General features: G+C 35.1%; 1 protein-coding gene across 4 annotated transcripts in view; it reads right to left on the bottom strand.

Annotated features, from left to right (window-relative positions):
* Positions 1 to 13,029, bottom strand: part of LOC135083716 (casein kinase I-like) — a 34,742-nt gene that overhangs the window by 20,450 nt on the left and 1,263 nt on the right. For 2 of the 4 annotated variants that reach the window (XM_063978434.1, XM_063978437.1), the window contains exons 1-2: positions 7,574 to 7,937; positions 4,851 to 4,957 (exon numbers count right to left, since the gene is read on the bottom strand). In XM_063978434.1, the coding sequence (XP_063834504.1) occupies positions 4,851 to 4,957; positions 7,574 to 7,726 (260 nt within the window). In that variant the 5' untranslated portion in view covers positions 7,727 to 7,937. Of the gene's footprint in view, positions 1 to 4,850; positions 4,958 to 7,573; positions 7,938 to 12,394; positions 12,679 to 13,029 lie in introns of those variants that run through there. The other 2 variants (XM_063978436.1, XM_063978435.1) reach the window with 2 other exon arrangements.

Below are 13,029 nucleotides of genomic sequence, written 5' to 3'. Positions count from 1 at the left end.
AACTCCTGTTTAGCAGAATCTACATTAAAAACCCAACCAGTTAAGGCCGATTTAACCCTGGGGGAAATTAATCAGAAGAACATAGGCAGAGTTCGAAGTTAACAAAAACATGACAGTTGTAATTGAGATCGTTTCTCTACGGTTTGTATCTAGTTACTTCGTTCAGTTAACGTTTAATTTGCGATCTGAATCCGATATTACTATATTTTATTCAGTTCTAAAGCTTTATTTCGCAGGTATTATAATTATTCGAAATCTACATTTTTATTAGCGTTCATTATGTTTAGTAAACATTTCTAACGCCAATCTGTGTCAAGTTATATAAGAAACTCTTTGTTTACACGACTACCAAAACCAAACAAGGTCAAGGAAAGGAAATTACCATAAATATTGGCACAGATTCATATTAAAACTGCTAGGTCAATTTCCGTGCACGTTAATTATGGATATTATTCCAATTCTTTATGCTTTCATTAAGGCTCGCAAATAAAAACTTCTAGCAATGCAATTCGAATAAATACGTACACAAATATGTGGTCTTTAATAAATCTTGCTTCCTTTGCTTGCTACTGCCTACTGGACATAGATTTGTCTGTAGTTTCTCAAGCTACCACTGCGTGGACTACTCTAAATTGTCACTGGAAGTGGACTTTGATCACCTAGGTGATCAAAGCCAGGTGATCAAATCGGAATAGACCGAATAGAGCATACTTAATTATAACTTTTGTATCAGTGAAATAGCTCCGACACGTCCAATGATTTATAGCAGAGCAATATTTTAAATCCTACTGCATTAACGATAACTTTACTGCACCTATTTAGCGTAACAATTTAACCACGCGCAGTTTAGCGTTAGATTATGGCGTGATCGGCCAGAGCATCGCACGGCAACAGCGATTCAACAAAAAAGGCATTAGCAACGCACTCCTTCAAACGCCGCGGGTTCGAACGCCCGGTGGACCATGGTAACGGGATTTGGTACATCAATATCACAGTCCCGACCAAAAACTGTTGTACATATTATGATGAACCTTTGACGAACCCTATTCATAAAACACATGAACATTGATTAAGCACTATTTTAGCTAATTAATGATTTGCCAAACATTTATATTTATTTTACTCTGTTCAATGGGCTTTCGACTCTATAAAATAATGGAGTATCCAGTTTTAAAGTTCTTAAGAAAGCTGGATAGCACGGTGAAGATCACACCTTTCAAGTTTTATAACATAATGGAAAATTACTGGAGTAGAGACCGCAACCAGCGTGGGACGACTGCTTGCCCAATAGACGAACTAACTAACCAAGGCTACCACCGCAAGACCTTAAGCCTCAAAATATTGAGAACGCCTAAAACCATTGAGGCCTGTTTTACATTTAACGTCTGTAGGCTAAGTTGGTTGTGATACGAAGAACCTATGCGCAAAATCAAATAAGATATCGTGGTAATTTTGTTATCAAACCAATACATTTTACAACTAAATTGAGCATAACCCCACCTATGCTCTTTGAAGCACCTAAACTTCGCGTTAAGCACTTCTAAAACATCAAAACCCCTTGTGATGCGCAAAAACAATCGTTAGTTACGAGTACATTTTTTATGTCCGATTGAAAGTGCTCAGAATCGGATCAAGGACACCACAACGACACCGTGTTATTCGACTGAGTTACGGCGCAGATAAATCTGAATCCGACTGCATAAGCGATGAGGTGATATAAATGATATGTCCAATACCAGCCGGGCTAGGATACGCGCCATGATAAAATCTTATCGACGATTTTAGACGACAAATGTATCTAAATCTGCCTACGACAATGTATGCGCTTATCGTGCAAAATCGATAAAATGTCTCGATAAGTTTAATGTGGCGCGCATCCTAGGCCTACGGCCGGTCTAGGATGCGCGCCGTGATATACTCTTATCGACGTCAAAATGTATGGGCAAAATCGATAAATTGCCGTGTGCCGTGATAACCGCTTATCGCGGCGCGCATCCTTGCTACAGGTTACATTTAAAACAAGATACTTACATGATTATTCTAAGCCGAGTTTTGTCGAATTAAAACTTTGGCAAGTCAGTTCAATTTTACACGTTACAAACTTCTTTCTACTTTGCCTGTCACATGTATACAGGAAATCACAATTAGTCAAAAAGAAATACAACAATACAACGAAGAACACTACAAGTAGTCGACCCATCCTGCCAGATTCTGATCCCGTTATGATGGAAAGCTACAACGATGGCGGTTTATAAGGGTTTTTTAACAAAAGGGAAAATATTTCTATTGTAAAACTTTTCTTTTCTCTTTAAAGGTTTCCCTGAATACGTCTAAATCTGACATTTAAACATTTTCAACAACAAATATGAAAGTTTTACGCAACACCAAAATTTACCTTTTTCTAAATGAGAAAGGGAGCATTTCGAGAGCTTCCTTTGCAATCACTTTTCAACAATGTTTGTCGGTCTTCTGTTTGCATTTGACGAAAATACGAAATGCTATAAATGTAACGTTTAGGGGAACCTTGTAATAGATGTTGCTTTAAGGCCACGTAAGTGCTTATTGTTTATTTAAGTTCCCTCTCAAAATTACACCCTTTATGTAACCGTGCACTAGAGTTAAACAATAAACTAGACAGAGGACCCCATACTTATCTCGTGGATCGTACTGTACTATTGAAGTGTCATGCTCATTCGCCTTGGGGGCTGTCTGTTTGTGAGGCAAAGCAATCCAGAGGTCACTGTCTTGGACACCCACCCTTTCTCACTCCATGGAAAATATTTCCACATTAACCCCTAACAAATCAAAATTGACCTCTCAACCTCAATATAGACCACTCTGGGTATAATATCATTGAGGTAAACAAACTATCTGTGCTAATATCATTGTTCTTTTGAATTTGAACCAGTCGAGCCGCTTCACAACTTCAGACAGCACATAGATGCAATTTTGCATCAAAAATATTATGTGTAGTCAAGTCATAATGGCGCGTAGATATCGATCGATGTATTGAAAGATGGTTGACAATCTATAAAGATTAAGAAATGGAATTAAGCAATTTCAACAAAATAACGAACAGCGGATGCATTGCCACATTTCCAACAAAATGACTGACACATTGAGGCTGCCACTTTAAATTCCATATTCTGAGGAAAGCTTGGCTGAATCCATAATGTCCTGTGACGGTGAGTGTGCGTCAGTCAACGCGAGTTGAATCTTATCATCATAATGCATTATGTGAGCGCACGTATAAATCAAGCGTCATTTTCACTACGCCCATTTGATCATTAGGTGTTAGTGCGTGTGTTATCAAGTTTATAGGTACAAACATTACAAATAGTATTTATGAAAGTCACCCTCCACAGAATTTAACAGTTTATGTGTAAAGATAGATAATTCTTAAAGAAAAAGAAAGTCTTTGTCATCGACTGTAAATTGTCTCTTGCATAATTTTTTCAGCTTATAAAGTCAAATACAAAATCCCAATAGCTACTAACTACAGAATAAATTAATAATATTTTTTGTTTTATATTTTCTTAAATTATATAATTTACAGCTCTGTGAACGTCATTAATATAATAACAAGTAATAAAATAATTGTACGAGCATTACTAACTGGTTGTTGTAATCTTTCGTAATTAATTTGTACGATCGTAAGAAGCAAATTGACGCAGGCAACTTAATTAGAAGCTGTGGCATTTTATACGATTTCTGTAATTAGCTCAATTAACTATTCAAAACAAATGTTAAAATGGTTATCACGCTAGGTTCACTTGTGTAGTTGAAATGTCTACCTTTACATAGCTTAGTCGCTATGTATGTAATCTAAGCGATTCTCTCTTGCCATAGGGTCAGACTGAAAACCAGCTTCTTGGATTTCGTTAATGCCACGTCACATCCTGTTACGATGGGCATCCGAAGTGCGACAGGGTGGCTCTGCTCAATAGACGTGTAGACACCACCAATCAATTGACGTACTTTTTAAAACTGTCAAAACGAGACTCCCATAGATTTTGTATGGCAAATGGCAATACAAGCAAGTGACGTCACTATTTTGTCAACTCAATTAAACTACTTTTTTTTTAAATTAAAATGCATCCCAAAAAATATAATTTAAAATTAATTAAGTTTTGAAGACCACAATGAAGAGCCTTTTAAAAAAAAATATTGGGGAATAGTGTCAAATAGTCTATTCACTATTGTCTTTAAGACTACTAGCTAATAGCTATGCCCAATATTATTATAATTTCAAGCTCCTCTTTCATTGTGAGTTCCAAGAATAAAATCAAGCTATCCCCCGAGAATACTAAAGTTTCACTGGTTGGGTTTCATTTTCTGCCAAACAGTAGATCCTGTATACAGAAGTCGCAGTGATGGGAACGAGAGGTGTCGTGTCCCGTTAAACAGTTCGCGCCAATAAAGACTGCCAATTTTGTAAAAGCAGTAGCGTTAAAATCGACTCAAACAGGTTTTACTGTCTCATCTATATTATAAAGCTGAAGAGTTTGTTTGTTTACTTGAAAGCGCTAATCTCCGGAACTACTGGTCCGATTTGAAAAATTATTTCAGTGTTAGATAGCCCATTTATCGAGGAAGGCTATACAACATCACGCTACCATCAATAGGAGCAGAGCAATAATGAAAAATGTTGCTAAAACGGGTTTTCATGCGTACGAAGTCGCGGGCACAGCTAGTTTATCCATAATTATGGACTTTTTGAGATCACTAAACACTTTGCAATTAAAGATGCGCATTCTCTTACAAGATCGACAGCTTCGTGTTAATGTTATTCGGCTTTGTGTTAGACAAATTGGCAGCTTCTATTGGCGCCGCCTATGTAATCAACTCACCTTATGTGTGGTATGCCGATGCCCCCTTGGAGCATCTTATACACTCTGCTCTCATAGAGAAGCTGTGGGTGCCGCGCCTTTATGGACTCAACCTTGACTGCTACCTCCTACGACAAACAAAACACACTTTCAATACAAAATACATAAACAAAAACTTATAACTAGATAGATATGTCGCAGTCTTCATAATTTATTGTCGTGAATACACTGAGTTTATTAATTTCTACGAGTGGATTTCATTTTGCCTGAGACCTACGCCATGAACCCTGAACCAGAAGACTTGTCGCCAGCGATAGCGACGCTCATCCATCCCTGGCGTAGAAAGATAGAATACACTTACGCCCGTATTCACAAACATTACTATGAAGTCTCACAGTGCGCGTGGACGTACAGGGTGACACACGAACCAGTCACAGAGCTCTATTCTCTAAGCTGTGCGTTCGATTTGCTACTGCACTTGGGCAAGCATCGTTTGTGAATACGGGCGTCAATAGTACATCACACAAGACAAAGAAATCAAAAGACGCGGCTCAATTTAGGCGGTCTTATAGCTATAAAGGGATCTCTTCCAGACAACAAGAGTACTGTAATTAGTTGAATTTTACACATTTAGTATGAAATAATTAAAAATGACAGTGAAATTCTAGACTAAATGGGCAATAAGTCAAGTTACACTTTCTGTTTGTTAATTTGGCTTTTTTATTAGCTTGATAAAGTTAGATAAGATTAATTGATAGCATGTTGCTGACCTTTATATTTTTATGGAGAACCCAGAAATAAATATGGATTCCCATATACACAGAAAATAATTATTACATAAATTCATGCATTTATGGTTTAAGTAAGCACATGATGAGGATAATAACATACAACACGGTTGGTACCTATAATAAAATTAATTATACTAGGCCTATTTACTGCAAAAAATAATCATAATATTATATCTAATTAGTGTAATTAGAGTATTAAATTTAATAGTACCTATCTACTACAAGTTCATATGTTCAACTCCTGACCTGATTATATTTTGGTATTGTTTTGGGAAGTGGACATAGAATAACTGTTGTAAAAACCCCCATACAAAGGGTGATAGAAATACTATTTTGACATACCAAGATTTTGATGATGAACAAAAACTAGTTTTGTACCTAATACAACAGTCTTTTCCACTTTGATCACCTGGATTTAATCACGCAGGTGACTTGACCCAGCGACTTTGGTGTCCTTTGATCACCCATGGATAAAATCACCAAGGTGATCAAAGTGGACTTCTTATCCATGGGTGATCAAAGGACACCAAAGTGTCACCTGGATCCAGGTGATCATAGTGGAATAAACCAAAACATGATGTGCCTTTATCTGTACATTACAGTATTTTATTGCACCTAAGAGAATATGGAAGAACCTTCAGTCAAACTCTGGCTGTGGAGGCCTCCAAAATACAATACATCATTATTGCAAATTGCACTTGTTTTTACAATAAAATATGGTCTCAATAAAAAAATTACACTTGTGCTATCTGTTCCTAATTTAGAAGGTCACTATTTTGAATTGAAATAAATCCTATAATATAAATAAACCAACCTAAATGAATGCTTCAGGTTAAGGGTGTTTTAGACTTTGCTCTGCAGTAAACAGAAGAACATGTTGCGAGAATTCATCAATATCAATATTTTATGGCACAAATTTAATTATGATTATCTTATCAGCTAGCCAAATACTCAAAAGTAAATAATATAAATATAACAGGAATGAAATAAATAAAATTACAATTATTTACTTGAGATCTATCTATCTATCTAAATAATCTAATATCTATCTAGAAAATCTTTAAAAACTGATTTCAACAAATAAACATTAATGTTTTAGTTGCCACAGTAACAATTTATAACAATGCATGTAAGTAGGTCACCATCAGTATTATAAGCAAGTGAAAAGGATAATGATATGTGGTCAAGAAATGTTTTTTCTCAGTTGAGCAATCAAATTGTTGGTGGTTTTTGTTAGAACAGCAAGCAGTTATAAACGCAAATTTGTATCGTCTGACAAGAAAACTGCAACTAGTCAAATATCATACTGTCATGTAGTTACAGGCTATATTTCTCATAAATTGAAGATTTGTATCTAACTATTCATTACTATTTATGTAACAATGAGTATGTTAGAGAAAACAGATACACTGTGATACATTGTATGTGTACAGCAATCTGTATCACAACTGCTATTATTGATTAAAGCTTTCTGACGAGCCTACCCCAGATTCACTGTTAACATATAGGTACATACCTAGACTGGCACCAGGTGAATATTGATATAACATGTAACTACAATAGTTATGTACTTGTATAGGTACTCAGTAACATGAATTTCAATAGAATCAAGCATCACACAATAACAATGTTATACCTAAAGATTGCAGACAACAAAATACATGAGAAAATGAAAATAAAAGACACGATTTGTATGACAAAGGATTCCTTTCACACAGGTCGATTCATGTCTGCTCATAATACTGAAGCCCCAATTACGTAAAAGGGCCAGACCGAAGGCCTATGCCATAAATGAGTCATAAAACGGATTAACTGTATTGTATACTCGGAAATAATACCAAGTATACGCCCAGACCGCCATCTTCAAGAACAAAATTCCCGAAATAAATTGACAAGACATCGTAATGTAAGAAAGAGCATCGATTGGAAAACAGTTTTTGAGCATGTATTTACCTCTCCATCGTTGATATTTATCGCTAAAAAGATATCTCCAAAGCTTCCACCGCCGATTTTGCGTACAACGTTGTATTTTTCACTTATGATTACATGTTTCCTGGCCAACAACATGCGTTCGAAGGTAGCCATTTTCTTTTTCCTTTCCTTCATACATCACTCGCAGTCACAAAATTATAAATCGCCCATTGCATAGAGCGAATCTAACACAAACTAATAAAATTTAACGTTTATTACTTTTTAAAAACACAATAAAACGTAGAATCACTACGAAAATCCACTGAAAATCATTCTATTGCGAAGTCTAAAAAGATGTCGTCAGCCTATTTTACGTGACGTCACAATGGCAGTGTTGCCAGATTTGGACTGAAATATTCTACCATGGTGGAACGAAAGAAACTACTATCGATTTTAAAAGTAATAAAAATACCTACTCCTTTATCACAAACATCGGTGAATTAGTGGAATAATAATTAGTGTTATTGAATAAAAAAAATCTATAATAAATTACAATATTTAATATAAAACACGAAAATAACCGTCTAGTGTGTTACTATTTTAAGATTAAACCACTGAACCAATTTCAATGATTTTGGTAAACAAAGGGGGGAGAGCCAGACAGAACTCAGTGAAAACAAAGGATTACTAGTTTTATCCCGGTTTTTGGATTTTGTTTTTCTTTGGCAGACCAAAATAATTTACGGTGGGCGAAGCCTGCAAAGGCTGCTAGCTAAACAAAAATAATAACAGCTATGTATTCGTTGTTTACCATAGTCGTTTGTTTACATAAAAATTCGGCTTAAGATTATTAGAAGTACACTCATGGCATAAATGAAAGAAGATAAATTAAAATAGAAAAATGTATAACACAAAACAGATACGCATTACAATAAATACTTGTATGAAAATAAATCTTGCGGGTGTTACGCATACGGGGCAATCCTGCGTACGTGATGAATCCGCACGATATTAAAAACGCCCTTGGACAAAAAATTGCAGAAAATGTAATACACTCAACATCTAATAAATCGCACCTTCCTTTTCTTCTGACACAATCATGGTGCCCAACAATATTGGTGTTATTTGAAAGCACATTAAATAAACTTAAAGAAAGACACATTAATTTTTTTTATAAACAATTATCAGGTACCATAAATGTGACTTGAAAAAAGGTCTCACTTGGGGCTCATTTCTGGGACCAATTTTTGTGGTTATAAAACCAAACGTGTCCTCTTTAACAGATGGGTAGCGATTAATCCCAATTAAGGGCTGATTTTTCAATCGTCAGATATCTTTTAACTGAAGAATAAACTTGTCATTTTGACACATTTCCTATACTAAAACTGTCAATGTGCCAAACTTATTCTTCAGTTAAAAGTTATCCGACGGTTGAAAAATCTGCCCTTAACAGTATAATAGCCATAAAAATTTACTCAAGCGTAACTACCTGTCGCTTTAATAAGAGACTCTGGATCCTTCCAAAGACACATTTTTGGGGCCTTCCCTTTAATGAAATGAAGTTTAGAACTAGGCTTTCAAATGGTACTAATATCGATGGGAAGTGGGGATGCATACGTTTGAAAAGTGCTTGTTGCGGGAGGTGCGATTTATTTGACGCCGAGTGTATTTTAAAATAATAAGTAAATGCGATGCGCTCTACGATATAAATAGTTTTTTAAACTAGGCAATTATGAAGATTATTAATTAATGTCGCCGCGAGTGAAATGAAAGTATAACCACAGTATAACATAAAATACCTATACGTTACAAATACAATGTTGTTGACACAATATTTTGAAGACGTTATTTCCAGTTTCGCGTTATGTAAGACGATGCAGCTAGGCAAAAATGAGCCTAATGAGCCTCATGGTCACAACAGCAGTTTTTCTAATTCAACAAGATATTGTAACAAATAAGCTTTTTATGTTAAGCGCGCTCTACACTCGCGGCGCGAAAGGCCGCGAAAGCCGCGAAACGCGTGTGTAGATGGTTTCGCGGACTTTCGCGCGTTCACGTTCACGCTTCGCGCCGTTCCCCGTTCGTTGTCGGTTTTTTGTCCCGCGACAAAGGTTCGCGCTTGGTTCACGGCGCGCGATCGCGAACGCAACTACACTCGCAGTTTTTCGCAATAGCTGAGAAGACGCCGTCGCAAGTGGTTGTGCATTATTGCGTACTTACTAACGTTCTTTTTTTTTAAATGAGTACTAGGCATGGAATAATGAACTTGAGTTGAAATGGCAATGCCAGATTTTGTATGGAAAGTGGCGTCTTTTTTTTTTCGCGCGGCCATCGTCCAAACTTTGTTTTTTGATTACAAAATAATGTAATAAACCAAACTTACTACGGTAAGTATACCTCTAAACTCAGTCTGAACTGAGTTACGAGCATTAGAAGTTTGATTATTTTCATACTAGATTTGCTTTTTGTGCGCAAGTTTTGTATGAAATTGCAACAAAATATTGCGCTATTTTTTTATTGCGCTGATTCTGCTCCATACTGATGTCTGGAGCCTTTAATGGATGATATTGTTTGTTTACACATACAATCTCACTATTTTGTTGCAATTTCTTACAAAACTTTGCGCGCAAAAAGCAAATCTAGTATGAAAATCATCAAACTTCTAACGCTCGTAACTCAGTTCAGACTGAGTTTAGAGGTATACATGTCATAGTAAGTTTGGTTTATTACACTATTTTGTAATCAAAAAACAAAGTTTGGTCGATGGCCGCGCGAAAAAAAAAAGACGCCAATTTCCGGCATTGTCTTTTATCGAGTGTTTTCAATCCGAACCAATACTTTGGCAGTCCAAACACAAGGACCATAAAAATAAAAATAAGACCCACTATGCCTGGACGCGGATAAGTGACATTTTAAATATTCCTGTGGGTGAATTTAAAAAAAAAAAGGACTCACTTATGTCCAGTTATAGAACCTATAGAAAGAAAGTTAAGGATTCCACTCATAGTGGGGCAAGCTCAAGTGAAATATATAAACCCATTACATTTTTTATTTGTGTCTTATTTTTAATACATAGGTAATTGTAATACGATATAGCACAGAGCGTCACCGCAGCAACAATCACGTCGTCATCCATTGAGGCCGCGAACGAGACTGCGAGGTTTCGCGAGTGTGGAGAGACACATATAAACGCGAAGTGCACGGCGCGAATCGCGGCGTGAATTCACAGCAAGAATCGCGCGCGAGTGTAGAGCGCGCTTTAGGTAAAATATTGACTCATATTATAAGTTTACTTCTCTTGTTTTTATGTGAGAATCAAAACCCATATAACCCGTTTTCCAATATTTTCACCATATTTTAATCATGAAGGGACTAAGTACCTATTACAAAAGTTATTAAAAACTTTGGAAAACATAATATCTACTCAAGAAAAGTAATGAAAGAGAATGTTGATGTTGAGTACGATGAGATGACAATTGTGGGAAAAATCTCGATTCTTTTTTGTATCGAAGATGCACCTAACCATTTCACTTGTATTGATGTGAAATTTATTTTAAAAAACTACAAAAAAAATATTCAATCAAAACTTAAAATATAAAATAAATAATGCTAAGTGAGAATATTGTACTGAGTGATATTTGAGTCCTTACATTTATTTTAATTGCAATCAAAGAGATAAAGATAAGGCACTTCTAATGATAAAGTTTTAGTTGATAAACAGGTAGTTAATTATGTATTACTTTTACATTTTTAGTAATTATGATACATTATGCGTAACAGAAAAATAATGCATAAATAATTTACACTATTTTTAATGCCAAAAAATCCCTTGAGTCAAGTTGAATGTCTATTGTTGTCTCTACCTTGCTTGACCAGAACATAACAGGACAATGTATGTGCATCATGCGTATAAAGAACCACACAACAGTGAACAAATAAAATAGATTCTATACAGTATGTAGGTACATAATTATGTACAACACTATGAAGTTTGATGTTAAAATATAATTGTTGTTATCTTTATACAATATGTTCTTACTATAATTTGCATATTTTCTCCAAGATGACCTTTAAAAATGCAAATCTGTTTATCATGTTTAATCAATGAATCACAAAATGGTGCAATCTTTCCAAAATGTAGACAGATAAAACTTATCTATCTTATTCAGGGTTCGAGGATATATATCAAGGGATATATATCAAGATATATATCGGATATATATCCGATATATATCAAGCCGGTTTTGATGATATATATCAACTTTTAAAATTTGTCACTGTATTTGTACTTTTTGACATAAGATTTTTATTTTTTTAGTTGATTTTGCCGTATTTCAAAGATATTTTATGTTTTTGCTTTATTTGTCTGATTTTAAGTTTTAAAAACATTAAAAACATGTTTATGTAACACATATGCAATAGTATTCATGAATAATACAATAAAATAATACTATGGCTTTCATACAAAATTGATATATATCAAAGTTGATATATATCGGATATATATCATAAATATCCGATATTTTGATATTTATAATAAATATCGGATATTTTCGAACCCTGATCTTATTATTGATTGGCCACAATACTTTCTCATAATATCATCCACCACACAGGCATGCACTAGATTATATCTAAGGCATGCACAGTAGACAGTACCATGCTCTTTTATGGATTCTATTGACCTAGAAATTATGTTATGGAGATAGTCGATGCAGTCGTATTGTTTTTTAGATGTACGTCATAGCAATAATCAGCAATCCCCCCCACCCCGCGCGGAAATACGCGCGAGACGAGACATTTCGTACGGCCTTACGTCGTTTCGATATAATACGGAACAACTATGTTAAAAATATGCTTTACCTCGCCGTTACCTATGTTGATCGCCAAATATATATCCCCGAAGGACCCGCCTCCAATTTTTTTCATCACCTTGTACTTTCCGGTAAATATTATTTCCTTCCGCGTATTCATGAAGGTGGAAGCCATGGTTGCGGTTTATAATTTGTCCACACACGTCAAGAATTTATCGGTAAAACACAAGATATTACGCGCACTTTGGATTGAAAACAACTATAATAATTTGTCGTCTACATTTTACGAGACCGACTGAATGGACGACGTAAAACGTTCTGAAATTTGACATAATGTATAAAACGTCAATGTAAAAATATTTACGCTAGTTTACTCAAAGTCTGTTTAAGATAAAAAAGATAAGATAAGCAACGATCCGAAACGAAAATTAAAATGATAAAAAGATAACATTTTTTATCAAAATAGTTACAAAACTAGGTAACTACTACATTTTCTTTCTGTAAAAATCAATAATAGCGACAAATTAGAAAATGTGCAGTTTTGGATTTCTGAACGAGACCTCTTTAGGGTTGCCAGCTAAAAGCATATTCTACTAAATGGTAGAAATCGCTTAACACCACTGGAACTGAAGAAGTTAAAAGTTTAGAAATGGTATCTAACAAGAAATTCAAATACTGCATAAC

The sequence above is a fragment of the Ostrinia nubilalis genome, chromosome 24 (assembly GCF_963855985.1).
Source record: "Ostrinia nubilalis chromosome 24, ilOstNubi1.1, whole genome shotgun sequence".
Lineage (NCBI taxonomy): Eukaryota > Metazoa > Arthropoda > Insecta > Lepidoptera > Crambidae > Ostrinia > Ostrinia nubilalis.
Note: the sequence above shows the minus strand (reverse complement) of the source record. Positions and strands in the feature narration are given on the sequence as shown.